The sequence below is a fragment of the Stenella coeruleoalba genome (genome assembly GCF_951394435.1).
Source record: "Stenella coeruleoalba genome assembly, chromosome: 12".
Taxonomy (NCBI): domain Eukaryota; kingdom Metazoa; phylum Chordata; class Mammalia; order Artiodactyla; family Delphinidae; genus Stenella; species Stenella coeruleoalba.
In genome coordinates this window covers 60,985,774-61,010,267 of record NC_137158.1, presented here as the reverse complement: position 1 = coordinate 61,010,267, position 24,494 = coordinate 60,985,774, and the positions used below count along the sequence as shown (strand labels likewise).

Genomic DNA, 24,494 nt, shown 5'->3' with positions numbered 1-24,494 from the left:
TTCTTACAAAACTAAATATGCTCTTACCATGCATTCCAGCAATCATGTCCCTTGATATTTACCCAAAGGAGTTGAAAACTTATGTCCACACAAAAACCTGCGCTTTATGGCAGCTTTATTCATAACTGCTAAAACCTGGAAGCAACCAAGATGTCCTTCAGTAGGTGAATGGATAAATAAACTGTGGTACACCCAGACAATGAACTATTATTCAGCACTAAAAAGAAATGAGCTGTCAAGCCATGAAAAGGCATGAAGGAACCTTAAATGCATATTATTAGGTGAAAAAATCCAATCTGAAAAGGCTACATACTGTATGATTCTAATTATATGACATTCTGGAAAATACAAAACTATGACAACAGTAAAAAGATCAGTGGTGGCCAGGGGTTGGAGGGAATGGATAAACAGGTAGAGCACAGAGGATTTCTAGGTCAGTGAAAATACTCCATAAAATCCTATAATGACGGTTACATATCATTATACATTTGTCCATACTCAAAATCATAGTACTGAATATAGCTCATCTTCCTGGAGCATCACTTTTAACAATGGGGCTGGGAAAGAGAAACAGTGCTTGAGTGAGATAATCTAACTACATTTTTAAAATGTATTTTCTATTTTAAAATATAAAGATACATTACAGAGGAGAATGTAAAACATGAATAATTCTTTTTTCAAAATCAATCATAAGCCTCCCAAGAAGTTTCATTTGAGACGTTCTATGGACAATTACAGACTCCATCCTCAACTTGATATAAAGAAATATAATGATTCTGTTCTCTCAACTGCTCTTCAACATGGTACTAGAGGTTCTAGCCACTGCAGTAAGGCAATAAAAATAAAAGGCATTTAGACTGAGGAATAGTAAGGTAAAACTGTCTTTATTCACAGACAATTTTATTGTCTATACAGAAAACCCCACACAGCAGAACTATAATTACTTGGCAAGGTTGCACAATAAAAGATCAATATACAAAAATCAACTTATTTCCATATACAAGGAATGAACAATTGGAAATTCAAATTAAAAACTTCTGCAATAGCATCAAAAATATGAAAGACTAAGACATGGATCTGACAAGCTGTAAAACCTGTATACTGAAAACTACAAAACATTGCTGAGAGCAATTAAAGAAGACATAAATATATGGGCAAAAGGCCTCACACTGATTGTTAAGATGTCAGTTGTCCCCAGCTGATCTGTAGATTCAATGCAATGTCAGTCAAACTCACAAAAGGTTTGTTTTCCTTCTCTCTTTTTTTTTTTTTTGGCAATTAACAAGCTAAGACCATGAAAATGCATGACAGACTGGGAGAAAATATCTGAAAGTATATGTCTGATAAAGGATTTGTATACAGAATACACACACACATATACACAAACACACATGCAGTTTGTTGTATATAACTTATACTCAATAAAAGTTTAAAAATTAAAACAAATTAAATAAGGCAATCTCTTGTTTCTGAAGGATTCTTATGTCATTTCAAAAACCAGTTTTAAGAAGCACAGGATTATGTGATCCTTAAGGTCAGGGACTATGACTTCTGTTTTTTCTTTCCTTTCCCCCGGGGTCTGAAACCACACATACAAGTCTTAACAGAACATCTCAATTTAAAACTATAATTATCTCACAAGCAAGAAGTCTGGAAGGAGGATGTGCCAGGCTTGACAGCTCAATAATTTCATCAAGGATGCAAGTTCTCTCTGTCCTCTGGTTAGCCATCTTTAGCATTTTAGCTTTTCATTCTTAGGCTTATCACCTCATTCTCAGAGAATGGCTAAGGCATCATATTCTCCAGCAACAGCCTCCAAAGCAGTAATCAATGAAGGGATGAAAGAAAGGAGTCCTCCCTCCTGTAACACTCTATTTAGATGAAATAAGATCTTTCCCAGAAGCCCCTTGGGTCACCCTCCCAGCACTTGACCAATCACTGTCAGGGCAGACTAAGATTACCATAAACCTGCCTTCAAGCAATTCCACATCTAGAACAGTGGGTGGCCCTCAACAAAATCAGGATTCTGTTAACAAAGAAGAAAAGAGGTAAATGACTAGTAGGCAACTGAAAAAGTCTTCTACCAATGTTGAGTTACAATATAAATAGAAACCCTGAACTGCTTTTACTATTACCGATATACTTAACTTCCTATCCTTTATATTCCAGAGAAAAAGCATGAATATAAATGTTTCACTGTTTACCCATAGATAAATGGTTTCAAAAAAGCACTTCTGGTAGTTTATAATACAATATGCTTTAAAATAAGGGTTAAATAACCTACACTCAGTTGAAAGAAAAAGAGAGAGGGGGTATGACATAGGTATTAGTAATTGTGAAATATACTAGAACACAGGGTTTGAAAACCTGCTGCTACCATTGATTTCTGAATCTCAAAGAAATAAAAACAGAAAGCAAAACACACTAATAAAATCGATCTTGACATGGACAATACAGAATATGAAATAGTAACTTTCTTTGTAACGCTTTAGTCATTTCTTATGATCATTTCATTTTTACCAATGTCATTTTCTTCAGAAACAATTAAAATTAGTTCACATTCTCTGTGCAGTAGAGCACTGCGGTTGGGTTCAGTGTGAGAAGCCTCAGATTTATTCTATTGAGGATAAGAAATCCTGGATAAGGGTTTTCAATGTGTTACAGAACACTGGGAATTGAATATGGTAGGGATTCAAATCAGTCTGAAATTATCAGTAAAGCTTTACCCTGTGTGACTTCAAAATCCATCAGTGGAAGTTCTCTAGACTCAAAACTTCAACAAATGTCCTAAGTGAAAGCTCTGGGACATGAAAAAAACCAAGCATGCTTGGATTGTAAAGAACACTGCCTGGGACTCAAAAATCCAGGTATGAATCCTCTATCATTCACTGGCTGTGGGTGATAACCTCTTTAATCTCCCTGGTCCATAGTTTCATTGTATCTATGAAATGATAGAGTTGGACTGTTTGGTCTCTGCTGTCTCGTCAAGCTTTAAAATGCAAAGATTATGCCAAAGGGGCAACATTTAGAAAAAGGAAAAAGCTAATTAAACAGGCATCATTAACTTTCTAGGAGCTTTTTCATAAACATCCAGATGTCAAAGGATATTATTTAATAACATTATAAAGTCTGAAAAAAGCTTTAACAGCACAAAAATTTTCCTTTTCTATCAATTCCTAAATTTGTTATTTGTCCCAAAGACAGAGAAAATCAGACACTGGGAGCACAATTTTCCTCCCAATCTCTTGTATAAAAGTTGATACACTCAATCTAATAGAATCTAACAGCAAAGCAACTTCCGGCTTAAGAGCCCAACATCAACATTCAATCCATCTTCATGTAACAAATACCAATATCCTGAAGACCTTCAGTTAATTGCCTTACATCTCAAGCTTAACATTAAGGGCTCAAGAATGGACATTATGTACATACAATTCCAATGACAGTGCAAGAAACAATAAAATAAACTAAGGGGAAAAAATTAGTCTAGCATTAAAATATTAAACCTACTAAATCAGAAACGCTCGGTGTAAAATGTACTCCCTTGAAGTTTAGCAAATTCACTTAACATTCTAAAATAATTACGTGTAACCTGAAATTATCATGAATGATTCCTGATTTACTTCTGCAGAATAACTTATGCACAATGGAATGTGTTGGAATCATCCAAAAAGTAAGCAGATACCATTACAGAAAATACCATATAGATGTTTAGCAGACAAGCACTCCAGAAAGACATCTTATCCAACCATTGATAACAAGTTACTGAACAAACGTTTAAACACCTCTTAGGATTTTTCACAGAGTTTCAATCACAAATTATTTTCCTAAGATAATATGCAAGTCCTTTAATTTTGAATGACTTTCAAAATCCAAGGTGTTAAACAAACAAAATGAGGGAAAAAAGCATCAGTCTAGCTGGGATCCCAGCATATAAAAACCTTGCTTCATGGAAGAAAAAAAATAAGAAGTCCACAATCTCACAGTGAGGATGGAAACAATCAACCCAACAGGAATCATTATGGATATTACTATGCAAATCACAGAGGACTGAAGAAAGGGGGAGCCTTCAGTCCAGGGTGAGTGAGCAGAGGTAACTACCTTTACAAGAGTCTCATTGAAGGATACCTGCACTGCTAGACAGCTCCAGTTAGTAGTGCCCTGACATCGTCCCTTTCATCTTATGAAAGTGCTCTCAAAACTGAAGTCATAAAGGCTTTTTACTTTAAACTTACGGACTCCCAGGGGCTTCCCTGGTGGCGCAGTGGTTGAGAATCTGCCTGCTAATGCAGGGGACACGGGTTCGAGCCCTGGTCTAGGAAGATCCCACATGCCTTGGAGCAACTAGGCCCATGAGCCACAACTACTGAGCCTGCGCGTCTGGAGCCTGTGCTCCGCAACAAGAGAGGCCGCGATAGTGAGAGGCCCGCACACCGCGATGAAGAGTGGCCCCCGCTTGCCACAACTAGAGAAAGCCCTCGCACAGAAATGAAGACCCAACACAGCCAAAAATAAATAAGTAAATAAATAAAAAGCCAAGCATTTGAAGCCCTTTAAAAAAAAAATTAAACTTACCGACTTCCAGACTTACTTCCCTTAATATTAATATTTGAAGCATTGTTATGATCCGTGACATCTACTCTATACTTTTCATAGCTGAGCACCATAACTAAACTGTGGCCATACGTAGTTAAACAATATACAAAAGCATACAATGTATATCAATTTGTCAAAGTTATGCATTTAAAAATCACTGATTATACACAGTAGTTATCAAATACCTACATGTTATAAGATTTGTAAAATAAACAGAAAACTTTGAGGCAAGGGCTATTCAGACAAAAGTTAGCTAAAATAAAGGTATAAAGACATCCTAAAAACAACCATAATATACTTTTAAATCTTTGTTGAATAAATATTTTAACTTCCTGTGCAAGACTTTAATCTATTGTTTAATTCCGGGTCAAAATGAAGTAACCCAATTATGCACTCTGTTATATAAAAGGCCCAGAGGATGAAATTACATCTCTCTTTAATAAGATCCTTTGAAATCCTACCCTAGAGTAACTTAGCAGCCAAATTATTTTTCTTCTGTTAATGCTGATTGAGCAGTAAATAATAACTGGGAGAAAAACAAACACGTAAAATAAAGTGTTTCACACCTTTGCTGGAGAGTTCTTAAATGACCCTGAGCTACCAACAACTTCAGTATAAGCTCAAATGCAGTTATTTTATCAACCTCTAAATAAAGCAGTAATTCAAGGCAGTTTTCAGGGTGTTAATTTTAATTTCTAGCTGTTAAAAATCTGTATACAAAAGTATTCAAATTTTAGTGCTGAGGTTGAAACGAATAAAAAAATCTTGTTTCAAAACACAGTGCTGAATTGATACAGCCACTACGGAGAACAGTATGGAGATTCCTTAAAAAACTAAGAATAGAATTACCATATGACCCAGCAATCCCATTACTGGGCATATACCCGGAGAAAAACCCTAATCCAAAAAGACACATGCACCCCAATGTTCATTGCAGCACTATTTACAATAGCCAGGCCATGGAAGCAACCTAAATGCCCATTGACAGATGAATGGATAAAGAAGAGGTGGTACATATATACAATGGAATATTACTCAGCCATATAAAGGAACGGAATTGAGTCATTTGTAGAGATGTGGATGGACCTAGAGAGACTGTCATACAGAGTGAAGTAAGTCAGAAAGAGAAAAACAAATATCGCATATTAACGCATATATGTGGAATCTAGAAAAATGGTACAGATGAACCAGTTTGAAAGGCAGAAGTAGAGGCACAGATGTAGAGAACAAATGTATGGACACCAAGGGGGGAAAGTGGAGGTGGGAGTGGTGGTGTGATGAATTGGGTGATTGGGATTGACATGTATACACTGATGTGTATACAATTGATGACTAATAAGAACCTGCTGTATAAAAAATAAAATTTTTTTATAAAAGGGTTTAAACATTAAGAACGAAGCAAAAAAAAACAACGAAAAAAACCCACAGTGCTGTTGCAATGGCCTTAGCCCGATAAGGTGCTTAAGCCCTCCCAGCCTCCATTTTTGCATCTATAAAATAAAGGGTTTGGAAAGAGCAATCTCTAAAGCTCCCTACCACCTCTAAAACAAGCCCACTAGCCCCCAGTATCAAGCATGGCTATATGAAAAGGAGATAAATTAGGCGAGACTTTAATATAAAGGAAACATGAGTGTGCTTTTGAATCTTCCTAAAGACCCTGGTATAGAAAAAACAGCAGACTCCAAATTCCACCTACGCCCATTTTTTAATCAGTAGACTGAAAAATAAAGAACCATCTATTTTATAGTCTTCCCTCTGCCCCTTTCACATCATCTCTGGTGTGACCTGCGAATTACAGAAAATGTTAATATAAAAGAAATGGACACAGATCAAAGTTTTTTCTCCTTCAGTATGAACACTCAAAACATTTCAGTGTCGTTGCTGCCGCTGCGGTTGAAAACACAAGTCAGGGTGGAGGACTGAAAAATCAAGAGCGCATTTTCCCCGGGGACTCGCCTAGCAGTTAATATTGGCATTTTCCCAGGGGACTCGCCTAGCAGTTAATATTGGAGCCAGACTGCCTCGGTTAAAATCCTGCTCCCTCACCCACTAGCTGGGTGGCCCCCTCATCTATAAACTGGGGGATAATAATAGTGCCCACCTCATCAAGCTGTCGTGAGAATTAAACGAGCTGATATACACAAAGCATTCAGAAAGCCCAAGTGAGGACTGCATAAATGTTAGCTGTGAGCATCTGGAGCTCACAATCTAGGTATAATCCGCTGTCCACAGGTGTCGTCCACAGCAGTTTGGGGAAAACAGTAAAAGTTAAAGGAAGCAGGCAATGTCTGCCCCTTCTTTTTGAACTCTCTTTTACTTTTTTGGCAGACCTTTCTCCACCCTGCCATGCTGGCTCCTGCCAAGAGATTTAACATGAACTTCTTCCCATGTGAACACTAACAAGGGTATTTGCATCCTAAAGAAGTCTGAGCAGAGAAATCAGTCCTCCGTCCAAGAAGATATGAGATAATAGTATTCCACGTACTTTGAGGCAAGTACTTTCTCAGTCCAACTCTACTGTCTAATTTGCCACAATCCCATCTAAATAAATAGGCTCTTCTTTTTGTTAGATGTACTGATATCCAAAGAAAACAGAGAAAGCAGTTTCTTCCAAAGAGGAGAGGCATTTTCATTGACCACAAAAGTGTTTATTTTTCTCTTGTCTCTTCCTAATGGTTTTGATGCAATAAATAAATACATAAACTTTCCATGCTAACACACAGCCTTAAGTCCTAATCAGTGTGACCCACTTTGCTAAAAGAAAACTGAAAATGTCTCACAATATTGAGTTCTAGGAGATCTTCCATTTTTTAAAATTATGCCTATTGCTGATCTTCTTAAGCATTTAATACTAATTATATTACCTAAGCATTTAATCCTACCATGCTTCCATTCACTTCCTGATCTTGCACTTCCCTCCTATGGAACTAAATAAAAAAGAATGTCATCCAGGGAGAGCACCTCAGAATATCCAAGGACACGGGCATTCTCTAACATTTTCAGTCAGAGGGTGGATCCCTCCCTCATCCCACCGTTATCTTCTCCATTCTGACCTCCGCTGACCCTTCCTCCCTCTATGACAACTTGAGTCAATTCTCCACGGAGTCCTTTTCCCCCCGTCACCAACCATACACAAGCTTCCCCTTGTTTGAAAAAGGTGTTCCCTTCAATCACTCATCTGCTTCTCTTCTTTCAACATACAAACTTGCTCTTACTTCCTCATCATCTCTTCTGTGTTCAACCTCTGAGATGTCTCTACATCTTTTCTGTGTTCAACCTCTGTGTTGAACTCTAAAAGGACTGTGTCCCGAGGGGCCACCAATGGCCTTCTAATCAACAAATGAAATAGCCTTCTTCTCAGCCCCCATTCTGCTTGCCTTCTTGAAATGTCAGAAAGTGATGACCAATTCCTCCTGAAAGTTATTCTTGGACACTGGCTCTGAAGACAGTATTACCCTGACCTTCCTTTCTTTTCCCTATCTCAGTCTCTCCTGATCCATCTTCCTCCTTCCACTTCATAAACATGGTATTCTCCTAAGTGTATTCTCATCCTCCTGCCCTTTTGCCAGCTATAATTTCCCCTTATATACAGCACCTTAAAAAATACTGTTCTGCTCTACGTGACCAGCCTAGACATCTCCTCCACGGCACCACAGAGCTTTACCAGTTGCTAGTTTGACGTGTTCTCCAAAGTTCTAAATTCAAACACATCTGATTACCTAAGTCACTGACACGTGGTGCTGAACTCTTACTGGTATCCCCTAAGCTTGAAACTCCAGGATAATCCTTGCCTTTTCCTTCTCCATATCTACCACGCACCTTCCTCCCATTAACCCTGGTGGTTAGTTACCCAAGTTCAGTAAAGCTTCAAGTTCTTTACATGGATTCTTTCCTAGCTTTCTTTCCACTGTCACACATTTAGGCCAGGAGTTGGCCACGTATGGTCCACAGCCTGCCACCTGTTTATGTAAAAAAAAGTTTTATTAGAACACAGCCATGCCCATTCACGTGTGCATTACCTATGACTGCTCTCACACTCCACCAGCAGAGGTGAGGAGTTGTACAGAGACCACATGGCAAAAGCCAGGATGATTTACTGTCTTGACTTTTGCCAAAAAAAGTTTCCTGCCCCTGGTTTAAGCCCTTTTCAGCTCACATATAAACTGCTTCAAGGGCCCCTAAACCATCCTCCGTGCCAAGTTGCACACCTTCACTAATCTTCCTACCATCTGGTTAATTTTCCTAAAACAACATTTTTAAAATACTATTCTCTTGCTCAAAAATTATGGGACTTTCCATTACATCCAAGATAAAGGTCCAAAGATAGGGCAGCATCTTATACATCTCTACACTTCATGTCATGACAGGCATCACGCTGGTAACCAAGCACCATGTAAGTACTGAAACTCGGCTTCAAAGACCCTTTCAGTCTGGTCTCAGGACTTCTCAGCCAGAGTTCCCACCACTCTACATCTTCATCCCCACAAAGCTTCTCATTCAGTCATTCTAATCCATCTACGGTTCCTGGGCAGGCTTTACTGCCTTACATGTTGCACTTTTGAGTTTTCATTCCTGCTATTCACCAGGCCAGGATAGGTCCTATTGTGTCCATACAGTTCCATCTTTTCTTTCAAGATCAAGTTAACATATGACCTAGCCTATCTAGAATTCCTTTCTTGACCTTTGTTGAACAGACTTTCCCTGCTGATAGTATAGTACTTATTATTCTATACTGTTAACTTGGCAATGTTGCTTTGCTTAAGTTCTGTATTATCATGTGTTTGTCTTTTCATCCCAGTTCCCTCAATAATTTAATATAGCATATTATATTAATGTTCAGGTAAACTTCCTCAAACATTTCGCAGAGAATAAATATATAAACAAATAACTCATTGAAAGTAGACATAATATAGATCAGTGATGCTTGCCTCCCCCCAGAAGACATCTGTCCACAGCTAGGGACATTTTTCATTGACTGTCACTAAAGAAAGAGAGTGGGGGAGGGGGGGAAGAAGGTGCTACTGACATCTCGTGGGTAGATACCAAAATGCTTCTAAACATCGTCCAATGCACAGGATAGCCCCCACTACAAAGAATTACCCCACCCGAACATCAGTAATGCTGAAGCTGAGTATCGCTGATGTAGATCAATTCTTTGCTAAGCTGGGATGCATAGAAACATCATATCTAGGGCTTCCCTGGTGGTGCAGTGGTTGAGAGTCCGCCTGCCAATGCAGGGGACACGGGTTCGTGCCCCGGTCCGGGAGGATCCCACATGCCGCGGAGCGGCTGGGCCCGTGAGCCATGGCCACTGAGCCTGCGCGTCCAGAGCCTGTGCTCCGCAGCGGGAGAGGCCACAACAGTGAGAGGCCCGCATACCGCAAAAACAAAAACAAACAAACAAAAAAGAAACATCATATCTACAAACACAGCAATAGGAATGTAATACTTGTTGATTATTTTCTTCTAAATATTTATGGGTTTTTGTTTCTTGGACAGAAAATGCAAAGAAGTGAATGATGTTTGAATACCTATTCGGCTGTATGCTGGCTTTTTCTCCCGAGAGGGGTAAATTCAGTAACCAGTAATTCAGGCATAATATATGATCCTTAGGAAATTTGAAAGAAAGCACATCAAAGGAGAATTCACTGACTTTGGCAACATATACTAGCTGCGGCATACCTCAGTGCTTACAGGTGTTATGGTAGTAGGACAAAGACGCCGTCTTATGTAAACTGTCATCTCTTTAACGTCTAAATTTGAATGCCCCAGAGCTCAGTCCTTTCAATTTGTCTCTATCTATACTTCATCTCTTGGTGATCTCAACCAATAATAGTTCTTTAAATACCATCAATACCCTGGAGCCTCCCAAATTTATTTCAAGTCCAACCTTCTCTCCTGGGTTCCATATGGTTAAAACTAACTGACTCCCCCAACATTTCCACTCATTTTTCAAATATCAGGTAAAACTTATGATGTCCCTATTAACTCAGTTGCTTAATACTCTCCTGGGAAGCTGTCCTCCATTCAGGGCCTCAGCAATTCAATCTTCCTCCATCTTGGAGCTCTGCCACCTTTACCTGCAACCCTCCTCCTCATTCTCCACACTAGGCAAACATAGAGACCAAAGAATCACGCACAGGCTTCTCACTGCCTCAGCCTGGAAATAATACACACAGCACTTCCCCTAAACTAGCTATATCGTCCTGTCTAAATGTAAGGAGGCTAGGAAGTGTAGTCCCGGATGCACCAGAAAAGAGAAGTATGAGACAGGGTTGGTGAAAACACGGCAGTGTCTCTGCTGCCATGCCTAAAATAGAACTCCTGATCTCCACCCTCAACCTGTTCCTTCTAACTCATTCCATCTCAGTAAATGCCCAACTCCATCCTTCCCACTGCTCAGAACGAAGACCTGGAAGTCAAGGTCTTTCTTTCTTTCTCTCACAATCCGCATCCAATCCATCAGCAAGTCATCTTGGCTCTACATTCAAACCGTATCCTGAACCCAGCCATTTCTCACCCTTTCTACTGCTATCTTGTCCATTTCACACCTGGATACTTGGAATAGCCCAGCTTCTACTCTTGACCTCATATGGCCCCTTTTCAACATAGCAAACAGGATGATCTTTTAAAAACTTAAGTCCTATCATGTCATCCCTAAGCTCAAAACCCTCGAATTGCTTCACATGTCACTCAGAGCAAAGCTCAAGCTCTTACAATGGCCTAATGACCTCTACACGACCTGGACTCCTCACCTCCACACTCCCATTCTGATCACTTCCTCATCTCCCCCTTGATTTCTCCACCACTGGCCTCCTTTTTATTCCTTGACTGTATCAGACATGATGCCATCTCACTTTTTTCACAGTTGCTGTTCCTTCTAACCAAAATCCACTTTCCCCAGATACCCACGTGGCTTCTTCAAATCTTTGCACAATGCCATCTTCTCAGTGAGATCCCCCTGACTACTCCCCCAAAACTGCAACTTGCTCCACCCGTACATCTTAGCTCCAGAACTTCCTATCCTCCTCTCTGCTTTACTTGGTTTTTCTGGCCGCACTATTACTTTCTAGTGTATAACACTGGTTTCCTGTTCATCTCTCCCCACTAGAATATAATAAGCTCCATGAGAGTAATATTTGTCTACTTTGTCCACCAAGTATTTCCACCATCTAAAACTATGCTTCAAATATAGCAGTTCCTCACAAGTATTCACTGAATAAATTAGTAGCTACTGCCCAAATCTCATTTTAAAATAACTCTACAACATCTTACAATCATATATTAAACTAAAAGTTTGGGCAGGACAGAAACTGTAATAATATTTACCTTTTAATCCTTAGTTTAACAAATTTCCTGACAGAGGGTGAGAAATTTTTATTTGTTTAATTGCGTTTGTTGAATTATCATCAATTTTCATATACTCTTCTATCTTACCACTCCCTGTTCTAAAGATTTAGTGACGACAATTGTGCAATTGATTTATAATCGTAGTGGAATAACTTACATTTCTCTCCACAATATTTAAAACTTTTGCTCTTTGTTTAAATAAGTTGAGATCAAGTTGAGCTTCAATCCATATTTTAAGACACCAAATGTATTGAAGGGTCTGAAAACCATTTAAGTTGATGAAAGCAGGTAAGATAATGTGTGCAGCAGCATGGACTCTGGAATAAGACTTGGCGAGCTCACACTCCATCAGCACAGCTTTCTAGCGGTCACAACCTTGAATGTGATCTCTAAGCTCAGCATCAGCGTGCTCTCCTTTCAGTCGGGGTTATGACGGAGCTGGGACTGTTGTGTGGTTTAATGAGATGAGTCACACAAAGCACTTAGCATGACAGCTATCAGTGAATGCAACCTGTTTTCATTAGTGAATATTTTCCACTTGGCATATACCTTATAGCAAAAGTTACGTTACATTAATTTTCCCACTTCTCAAAACTATTGAAGCATAAAAAAACAGATTATATTTCTATCATAAACAGTTACTTTTGTTTTAATTCATAAGGTAGAATTATTGGACAATCAATATACCATATGTAAGTTGTAAATTTAGATAAGAGACTTCTGGTACCCAAAGATATCATCGCTCTCATTTGCACCTATACTATGCAAACAAAGTGCTCAAAGCTGGATAACTACCCAGCTCAGGATCAGCAAGTATGAGCTTTGGTGCCACCCCTCCCCCCTACCAAGTTCATGGCAGATTGCACTCTACTGATAATGTTACTCTTCCAATGAGCCAGGAGGTAGCTTTAGGGTTCTTTTCCACATAGTTGCCACAAACTGATCGGAGTTGACAGAAGAAAAGTCTAATATTTACTCTCTAGATCTTGACCAATGGTATGCAATTACAACCCGTATTCTGTATAATACGGAGCTTTCCTTCTCTCTCTCTTTACATATGTGTGTGCATTCTAAAATTTGTGGAAAAGTTTTACTAAATTAAGTTATAATTTTAGAAGGTCATAGAAGATAATAATTCATGGAATCTTCCTGTGAATCTTCATAAGCTCATGCAAAAATATAGAAATTCAAAGTTAGAAAATTGCTTAAAATGAAAGAGCAAGTCTCAATGACTAATAAAAATTAAAATGTATTTAACGTATCTACTTGGTAATGTCACCGTTTAGGTACTCTATTATCTAAATGCAAAGCAAAGCCATAATTGGCAATTGGGAGTTACAATAGTTCTGAAATTGATTCAGCTTTAAGCAGAATTCCATTGAATTCTGAAGTATATTGTCCAGTTGGGTAGTATAAAAAAATACATATTGTAAATATGGTTCTTTTGACTAGTTAAAAGGACAAGTTCTTCCAGATTTGTAGCCTCAAAAACAATAACCTGATTTCGGTTAGATCTCAATAAAATACACTGTATGCATGATCTAAAATCAATTAGACTATCCAAGAAAAAAGCAATAGAAGAGTAATAGGATTTCCAGATATGGATAATGTTACATTATCAAAAATGAAATAGTGATTTAAACTGAAACTAATAAAAATAATTATTTTCTACATAGTGTTGAAACACTGATAGAAGTTGGTGATTCTGAAGCTCTACATCTAGATGATAAGTTTGATGGTATATTCAATTGCATACAATAGCTAGAAAACTGTCTAAATGGCTCAGAGAGCAGCTCAGGTTTTAAAGATGTGCTAGTGGCTATAGTCAAAAATGATAATATGGAATCTCTAAGAATGAACAGCTGAGGAATAATCTAAAATCATTTGGTATTCCAGGGGTGAAAAACAGAGACAGAAAAGAGATTAATTTATTAAACTAACTAGAATTTTAATATGCATTATTAAATTAGCAGGTTTGATGCAAGAAAATAAATACTATTAATATCTACAACTTCTAAAAATACTGCTGAAAAATATGATGCAAAATATGTATCCAATGGATGTGACTTAATTTAGACATCATTAGTTGAAATATGTCATCAGTAATATAAATTAACTGATTCAGTAACAATGTTTTGCATATGTAGGAAAATTCAGGCCCTTAATGTTTTAATATTAGGGAATGCAACTGTACCATAAACTGTAACTCATTTTATCTAATGAGTAGCCACTAATATTTTATTGTATAATATATACTACATAAAATTAACAAACAACATGTTTTCAAACCTTCTAGCTTGATGATTAATTTAGGTCAGACTCCCTCTCACTTTTTTTTTTTTTTTTTTTGCGGTACGCGGGCCTCTCACTGTTGTGGCCTCTCCCATTGTGGAGCACAGGCTCCGGACACGCAGGCCCAGTGGCCATGGCTCACGGGCCCAGCCGCTCCGTGGCATGTGGGATCCTCCCGGACCAGGCACGAACCCATGTCCCCCTGCATCGGCAGGCGGACTCTCAACCACTGCGCCACCAGGGAAGCCCCCCTCTCATTTTTATATGAATGAATCAGACCAGAAAAAGCTGTGGGAATCTTTAGCACCACCAAAGTAAGACTTTAAAATACCTCAGTGTATAAAGATACTATAGAAGCTATAAAAACATAAATATTGCTCAGCCTTTATTTGAATACAAGGAATATAATATATTTCAGAGTATCAAATGAACTTCTGATTATCAGTATAAATACTGTTTTGTATAATCTAGATTCATATTTATTAACAAGAGCAACATTTCCTTAAAAACTGTAACAAGCTATAATTGCATATAACAAACTGCTACTAAATAATTATGAAGTTCTAATAAAGAACTTCAGACAAATATGAAAGTTAAATCTTAGTTTAATTGCTCACCTCTTAAAATTTCCTAGATTCTCTAAGCCAGACTGCAAAAAATGATCCAGATATAATGCAAAAAAAAAAAAAAAAAAAGGACCAAACTTTGTTTTGATCACATGCTGTTAAACTAGTGTTACATGTTATATGCAATTTTTTTTAAATGTTAAGTGATACATGAATTCATGAGTCAGTAATCCATTCTGAGAATAACATTTTGGCTTTCTAAAATTTGTCAGGCTGTTCATTAACATACCTTACTAACAGTAAATAAAAGCTTTTGAAGAAAACATTTATTGAATGTCAGCAAGAATTGTGCTAAGAAGTAAGGATACAAGATGAACAAGACCCACTATTACTTTTAAGTAGTTTATAATCTAGTAGAGAGGCAAATAAACAGATAAGATTTCAGTTCTGTGGGGTAAGTCCTGGGATAGAGGTAAGTGCCAAAGGGTACGGCAGCACATTGTAGAGGCCCCTGACCCAGCGTGGCTGACAGCGCGGGGAAGAAGGAGGCAACCTGAGAGGCTTGTTCAGAGGGAGAGAAGCCCTCAGTGAGTCTTCGAGATTTACAAGTTCTCCAGCGGGGAAGAAGTCCATATGGAAAGAGGCTATAGCGCTAGCAAATGCATAGAAACCACAGACTCTGCAAGATTCAGGGAACTGAAAGAAGCCAGAAATAAGACTAGAGATACAGACAAGCAATTAAGTCTGTGTGCTTTACTACACACTTGGGATTTTCTCTTGAAGGCAAGAAAAGGCCTGTGAAGGATATTAAGTAGAATAATGATGGGATTAGGTATGTAAATTAGGAAGGCCACTCTAGAAACAAAACAGAAAAAGACAGTTAAGAGATAAAAATAAAGATCCAAAATAAGGATATAGAGATAAGAGAACAACTTTGAGAGATATTAAAAATTGAGAATGGGGCTTCCCTGGTGGCGCAGTGGTTGGGAGTCCGTCTGCTAATGCAGGGGACAGGGGTTCGTGCCCCGGTCCGGGAGGATCCCACATGCCGCGGAGTGGCTGGGCCCGTGAGCCATGGCCACTGAGCCTGCGCGTCCGGAGCCTGTGCTCCGCAACGGGAGAGGCCACAACAGTGAGAGGACCGCATACCACACACAAAAAAAAAAAAAAAATTGAGAATGGATAGGACTTTGAGATGGGGATGCAGGAGAAAAGGATGACTACCTGTTTTCTGAATTAACGTACTCAGTAGCTGATGATGCCATCCACTGAGATGGGAAGTAGTGGAATAGAGGAGAAAGGGGGGGAGATTGTGAGAGGAGAGCTGGTGAGTTCAGTTTTCATCTGCTGAGTCCATAGACCTCTGTGCTTCCAGTCAGGGATGGCTGCCAGAAGGTAGTTGAATATGCAAGAATGAACACACATACTCATTAAAGACCATATGAATATATCAGGCTATTGTAATATTTGCTAACATTTATTGAGTTTTTACTCTAAGGAAGGCATGTGCTGAGTCCTTCTTATAACATCTTTTTATTATCCTCCCCACTCTACAGTTGAGAAAGAGTTTGAGAAATTTCCCAATGGTATTTAAGTGTCAGAGATGTTTGATTTCACAACTCAAGTCCTTACCTTACGTTGTATCATGCAAAATCCACTCATTACAGGTTTTAGGACTAGATAACAGTGGGTTCAATTCTAATCTCTGCTACTTAAGAGTTGTTTGAGCTTAACAGTCTCTAAACCATAATTTCCTTATCTGTAAAATGGTGACCATAACAAACACATTACAGGGATACGGTAAGGATGGGAGAGAATATACAGAAAATGCTAGATGTGCATTAAGTGCGCAAACTGGCACCTATTGTTATGTCTATGCCTAGAGAAAAAAAAACTCTTTCTTGAAGTAAAATAGCTATGATCTAAGTAAATTCCCTTTCATCTTATTACGAGCTCTCTTTTAATTTCACCCTATTTGTTCTATATCTTAATAAACACTAAGTATCATTTTTCAAAAAACTTTGAGACATTAATCAATATACTCTGGAAGATTTAAAGATTTCATTCAAACAGGAATCATCTCAATGTAATGGGAGTTGATTCCATAGTGAGGAAAGTCCAAATAAGAAAACTCAATTGCGATAAGGCATGGAGAGAGCTTTGGACTTGGAGTCAGAAGACCATTGCAAAGTCCCAACTCTGACTTGGGACTTAATAGACTCAAGTGTCCCTTTGCACATGGACAAGATGAACAGATGAGCCTGTATGTTCTTATAAGTCTAAGAATGCTGAAGAAGAAGGCTTTATGATGTTTATAAAAACCAAAGCAATTAAGCCATGAACACTTGATGCAAGCTTCAAGTTTCCTGTGGTTTAAAGCGGAAGTGCCCACTCTTGATGGCCTATCAAACCACTCCACAGATCAGGAGCTGTCAGTTTGACTCTGACGGGATCATAACCCTCAGATGGAGAGTTCAGTGTTGGCGAAGGAAAAGAGAAAGGGAGAATGCAGAGCAATCTTTCCTTCTCTCAAAATCTCTCCCATTCTCACCACCGATTCAGCAGCTGGGTTTGAGCTGAGGTCACCCAAGACTTCTGATTCTCAAACCTGGCTGAACATTAACAACACTGAGAACTTAATTTTTTTTTTTAAATACTGAGTTCCACAGCCCTAAAATATCACTGGAAGGAAACTCTATACGATTTACAAGTGCTGGGTTTCACTTTGTAAAAGGTGGTATGAAGCATTTGGGGTAATAACCTCACTCTAATGGTAAACCTAAAACTATATTCTCTTTAACCTCTTTTAACTGTATTGAAGCAAACAGTTGTTCTTAAGTATATACACACCCTAAGGTAATTAACTGGATCAACCATCCCTGTTTGCACAGACTCCACCTGCTTTAGCTTTGAAAATTCTATGTCCCAGGAAATTCCTGGGTCTCTGGAAAACAGGGACAGTTGGTCAGTCTAACACAGACACACACACACACACTCACGCATACTTGCACACATGGACACAAACTTTTAAGTAATCCTCAGTGTGTTAGAACAAACTACAGATAGACAGTAGTCCTCTCATGAAGCATCTCCACCAAGATCATGTCATCGTTCACTCAGGTACGTATATGGTCACACTTACAGACCTCTGACGTCACTGGGATCCAAAAACATAAAATGGCATGGGCGACATATCATCATGCTCACTATCATCCCTTTTGCTAGAGTCTACACTACCGATACTTATAATTCAATAACCGGAATTTTAAAAAAACTACCTTGAAGCCCCTGCCTACCAACTGCCTTTTGTCTACTTCTGTAAAACTCGAGCCATTTCTGAGGAATAAAATCTCTACTATTTGACAGATTTTTTAACAGCCTTATGGCTTTGTAATTTTTTGTTACATTTTTCCTGTAATGATGCCGTGTGAAATTAAATAATAATATAATATACAAAGAAATTAGATAATGGTCATGATGTCTGTCTGTAGATTAAAAACTTGATTATCATTTCATCTAAATGAAATTCTTAATAGAAAATAAATTAAATTAACTTAGAATGGCATGTATATACCAGAACACACATTATTCTGACTTTTTAAATTGAACTTGTTATAGAAATCGTTTCTAGAACCACATTATTATACACCAATACACTGTCCTCTATTGCCTGATGGAAACATGAGACTTTAAGTTCAAGTCATAATTATACAAGCTAATGGAGACTAGCATCAGTCTGCATAACACACACGTAGTAAGTACACGTATCTCCTTACTTGTGACATCACTAGTTGTCTGTGGGCAGAACAGCTTGGGCCGCTGTTGGCAGAACTGTGGGATTGTGAGGGAAGATCTCCCACTGACGCCAGTTCCACACACTAAAGAACTAGTGTCATGGAGATAGTACTAATAAGTTAGGAGGAAAGGCCATATAAATCCTTTCCCTTTGAGAAATCCGAATCTTAAAATAGTTGCCACCAATCTTGTGCATTCTTCGCTCTCCAAAGAGCTTAGCAAATAAGGAAATCCCTTCAGGACTGTGGTCACCATCCTTGAAATGAACAATAAGCATGCTAGTAATATGCTTCTCCTTTCATGCTTCTGACATTCAACAACACATGCACTGTCCAAGCACATCCGGAATAAAACCCAACAAAGGAGGTGTGTAAAGTTGTTGAGACCGTCAAAAACACTCGGCATGATTTCAATGCCCTCATCTTTCTACCACTGGCTTTACAAGTAGACAATCAAGAAGACCTCAAAACATGATATCATTAATCAGAAAGAGTATACATTTCCAAAGGTCTGTTTTATGATCTTGAAAGAGGATTTAAAAATCAACTAAAAAATAACCAAAAACTTGCTTTTTACAATATATTCTTTCTAGTATGATTTTGAGTAGTCTTACCACAATATTTTTCAGCAAAACTGAGATTGAATTAAGACTTACTGATTGTTCATTTAAATCCTGGGAGTCTTCCATGTGGTTTTCTTACTTCTCCTGCCACTCCCAAGTAGAAGCAGCTTCCTTCAATTAAAAATGGACTATCTAAAACAAAAAGATGAAAACAAAGTGGAAAAATGAAAAAGTTATCTTTCGAAATTATTTGTAAAATTACCAAAACTTTGATTTACATGATAGTTGGTAATCTGTAGAAGCATTATTTTTAAAGAACAAAATTCATTATCCCCGTATCTGATAGAAATAATGATCTTGAAAATCACATCATAGTACAACTGAGATATATAAACAGCTACTCAGGCATCCTGCAGATAAGGAAAAACATCTGAGGACAGCTTCAGAGACCCAGGCTGTAATAAACACCTAGTCTGCTATTTTGCTGAGAGAGGTCTGTCATTAAGCAATTGACAGATTAAAAATTAAAAGTCTGCATTAACCATTCATTTTCTAAGGCACATAAAATTGAAAACATATAATGTGTATTTTAATATGACAGCTCTCTATTACAGGAAAATTTGTCTTAATCGCCAGACTCAGTTCTAAAACATATAATGTTATAAAATGCACGCCCAATTTTTAAAAGAGAATGAAAATAAGACTATTATGCTAAAGAAGGTATTACAGAAATATGTGGGAAGGACAACTGGTCAGTAAACTACTAAAAAAAAATTCATCTTTACTCCATATCATATATTAAAAATTTTCTAGGCAAACTGGAGTTTAAAAAAAATCTAAGAAAAATAGGCATATATATTTTTAATTCCCAGATAGAGAAGACTTATATAATAAAAGCAATGGAATATAAAACAAAAAAGCCAAACACCCCCTTGAGTTCCACACACACACAAATAATCACAATTAAAAGATACATGAAAACATAAAAAGAAGTATCTCCGCAAATATCAAACTAAATGGGCTAATGTCCTTAACATACAAAGAGCTCTTACAATCCAAATAGAAAGGCACACACACCCCTACAGAAAAATGCTCAATCACCACAAAACGATATTCAGACTCACGAATAAATGAAATGCACTTTAAAATAGCAATGATACATTTCTAGCCCTTCATACTCTAGTTCTAAAATAAAATTAAAAGAATATGAGAGATTAAAAAATATTTATATAAAAAAGTGTTCATCATAGGCATAAACAGATATAAATTATTAAATGCACGTTTCAAGGAGTATTTGGTGACATCAAAAATTTCTGAGAATATAATTTCTGTGGAAAATAAGTATTCAAATCTGCAGAAACAATATGTTCCCAATTCAGTTTATTGAACATTCAACATATGCAAGCGTTTTGCTCAGTTTTACATATTCCTTACTACAACCAGGTAGGCGTGGTTTTAATTTCTGCTTTGCATTATGGTCTACAATAAACCTGTTACTTTCCTTATTAGAACACAAGACATTTTAAAGTGTACATTGTTTTATGCATACACAAACACAGAGACACAGATCAAACATTTTTTCCTAATTTTTTTCTGATTTTCTCAAATTTTTTCTAATTTTAATTTTTAAAAGTCATAAAATGGTAATGGTAACATGTAATGTGATAGTCTCAGTAAGATACTGATTGAGAATACTGCAAAACCAGAAAAGTGTCATTTTAAAGAAAAGCACAATTTTAAAGTGCACTTAAGATGGGAAGGGGGAAGTGCAGATATTAAGGCACACTGAGGTGTTGCAGCATACATCTGAATTCAGGAGGATAGGTAGGCAAGAAGTTCTAGATTTAAAGATGTCATTCTTTGTGTTGGAGGTGGACCTGAGAAACAGTGACTGGAAAAAGGCCAACTCTTTTCCTTTTACCTCACACCTCCATCTTGCTTCTCCCATTCTCCCCCTTCTCCTCCTTATGGACCCTCATATCACATCTGGGTCTCTCTCTCTGTTCCTGCTTCCTGCTGATCTCTTGCTTGCTCCTCCTATCCTCGCAGACCTCCTGATCCTTGGCCCTGCACACTGTCCCCTCCCTTGGTGACCAGGACCTCCCCGGCTCAGCCTCACCTTGGATATGGTGCACACCTTAGGATGTATGGCCACCAGTCTAATTGATGCTGACCTGCTAAGACTCAACACCTACCAGCATCATGAGCCCTTCCTCTCTCCTCCAGGAGGGAATCTTGATGGATCACCTCCTTGTGATGGATGACCCATCACACCATTCTCTCCTCACTACCTGGATAACAAATTAGCCAAATACTCTCCTGAAGGGGAGAATCTGATGTTCCTTTTCATTCTAGTAGATGGGTAAGATGAATGGTAAAAACACTGTACCATAGAACAAAGGGAAGGGACACTATATTCAGCTGTGTAAAACAAAACAAAAAATTTGTATTTGTATTTCTGAATAGAGAAAAACAGACCCAAAAGTGAAAGGACACAACAGATTATGAAAAATATCTTCAATAAATATTATAAACTTTGTGACCCTGAGAACAAAGAAATTGGTAAGGAAAAGTTAAAGAACCTTTTAAGGTACTTAAGCAAGGATGTGAAAATACAGATCATTATTTTAAATGTAAATAATAAATAAACATTTAGAAAAGTGTTCACTTTCACAGTTGGCAAAATATGTAAACTTAAGCAACAAGCATACATTTTGGATTCCTGTATACATCTTCAATAACTAAACCATTTTAAATATTACTAACACCCAGTGTTGGAAAGGATACAGTGAAAAAGTTGTCCTCATTCAACTGCCACTGATGATGTCAAGTTTTCTAATATTTTTAGAAAGCAGTCTGTCACTGCATTTTAAAATATGCTTACATTTTTTACTCAATAACTTTCCTAAGGAGTAAACTATTCCACTCCAAAAGTCACAAGGTATTCACTACAGTGTTATTCATAATACAAACTAGAAGCAGCCTCATCTTTGTAGAGCATTGATTAAGCAAATTATGGTCAGTAAGTTTAATATAATATAATTAAAGGATCGAAAGTATAATTATAAAAATGACATGGAAAGGGCTTCCCTGGTGGCGCAGTGGTTGAGAGTCCGCCTGCCGATGCAGGGGACACGGGTTCGTGCCCCCGTCCGGGAAGATCCCACATGCCGCGGAGCGGCTGGGCCCGTGAGCCATGGCCGCTGAGCCTGCGCGTCCGGAGCCTGTGCTCCGCAACGGGAGAGGCCACGGCAGTGAGAGGCCCGCGTACCGCAAAAAAAAAAAAAAAAATGACATGGAAAAGCAAAAAATTACTGATTGTATATTAAGTGAAAAAAATCAGAACACAAAATTTTAGCTATGCTAACAGTAATGTACAACTAAGCGTGTGTTTGGATATTCATTAAAAAGAAACATTAAAAATAAAAATAATTTGATAAAGAATTATATCTTTGGCTTCACATTCTTTGATTATTGTTGATTTTATTTTCTGTGTAATAAATAAAAATTTATTTTTTTCCACCATAATACAGGAGCACAGAGTAAGTAAAACCAAATGATGCTAAAATGATTTTACAAGATCAGTTAAAAGCACAGCAAACAATGAAAGTGAATTTTCTAAGTAGTAGACACTTTCTCCAAGTGACCTCTGTGGCTTTCCCTATGGAATAAATTTCAAAGTCAGCGTAATCTCTTTAGGGCAGGTATTCTTCATCCTATTTACTAGTGTCATCTACAGCACCTCGCTCAGTGCCTGGCAAGCATTAGGGGGTTAACAATATTAATTGAATGAATGACAAAATTAATGGTGGATGAAATCATACATAATGTACTTGATGATGTGAACAAAAAGTGTAAACAGCCATGTAATTTAACTTTTGAAAATCCTGTCTCAAATATGTGGCTATTTTAAGAAAAATGTTGACCTGTCCTGTGTTTTTCAGGTAGAGTCTTGTAATTTTTCAGAAAATCTAATGTTGAGATTAGTCCACCAGCTATTTTCCTATTCGCCTGACCTAGCAATAAAATATACGTACAATAACATGACTATTAATACCAATGTAACCTATTATTTACTTATAACATAGCATGCTATTTTAGTTTCCTAAGGTTGCTGTAATAAAAGTACTATAGACTGGGTGGCTTAAACAACAGAATTTTATTCTGTCATAGTTTTGACAGCAAGAAGTCCTAAATTAACATGCTGGCAGGTCCATGCCCTCTCTGGAGGCTCTAGAAAAGAATCATTCTTTGTCTCTTCATATTTTCTGGTGTTTGCTAACAATCCTTGGCATCCCCTGGCTTGTAGATGTGTCCCTCCGATCCTGCCTCCATTGTCACACAATATTGTCCCCGCCTATCTCTTCACAGGGCCTTCTTCTGTGTGTGCGTCTCTGTATCCAAATTTCCTGACTCTTACAGGTACACCAGTCACTGGATTAGCACCCCCCCTAATCTAGTAAAACCTCATCTTAACTCCATTACATCTGCAAAGACCCTATTTCCAAATAAGGTCACATTCACAGGGAAGAGGGTTAGAACTTAAACATATCTTTCGGGGGACACAATTCAACCCACAACACATGTACAGTTATCACACTAAAATGATTATTAAGATGTGATCAAGGTTTAAATGTAATATTTCCAGAAAGAATACACAGGAAGTAAATTAAGGATACTGATCATTAGGAAAGAAGGGATCCTCTTCCAGAAGGGCCACCATCTCAGGGCACTGGTGAAATTTCAAGTGAAATTAAAAATTAAGACTTCAAGAAAGATGTTCAAGCATAAGAGAATTAAACAAAAACTAGCCTTTTTCTGTTAACCACTGGTTCAGATTCTATTTAATGTTCCAGTTGGGGAGCTATTTGCATCAATGTTCCATGTTATAACATAATACTTCGCTTTATAATTCCGTAAAATTGAGATTAATTGTCACTTAGTTTAACTGTAACATGAATTTCTTTCTTTGCCAAACACACTAAAGTACTAAAATATTATGAGCCCGGTGGTTTTATATTATTGAACCAAGTAAAACTACTGGGCTAACTGCAGACACAGTATTATTTTACATCATAATTTAGCAATGGTTGTTCTGCTAAATCCTTTAACATTTAGTTTTCACAAGTATATGAGAAAAAGACAAGAACCCTCTTTGAATCAAGTAAGAGAAGTATTACCTCTTAATAAAGATATAAAATTAAGGTATAACAGTAACCTCATGCCGTTTTATGAGGCAATAATCTAGTTCCTCCGCTCTACTTCAAAGCCATTCCCCCAGAAAAGGTGAATTTCAAACAGGAATAATAGCGACCTCACCCATTCCGTGTTAG

The 24,494-nt window shown here is 37.7% G+C and overlaps 1 protein-coding gene across 7 annotated transcripts in view; it reads right to left on the bottom strand.

Moving 5' to 3' along the window:
* EYA4 (EYA transcriptional coactivator and phosphatase 4) overlaps window positions 1–24,494 on the bottom strand; it is a 318,714-nt gene that overhangs the window by 211,247 nt on the left and 82,973 nt on the right. For all 7 annotated transcript variants that reach the window (XM_079939671.1, XM_079939670.1, XM_079939674.1 and 4 more), the window contains exon 5: window positions 19,255–19,353. In XM_079939671.1, coding sequence (XP_079795797.1) covers window positions 19,255–19,287 — 33 coding nt within the window. In that variant the 5' untranslated portion in view covers window positions 19,288–19,353. The remainder of the gene's footprint in view (window positions 1–19,254; window positions 19,354–24,494) is intronic.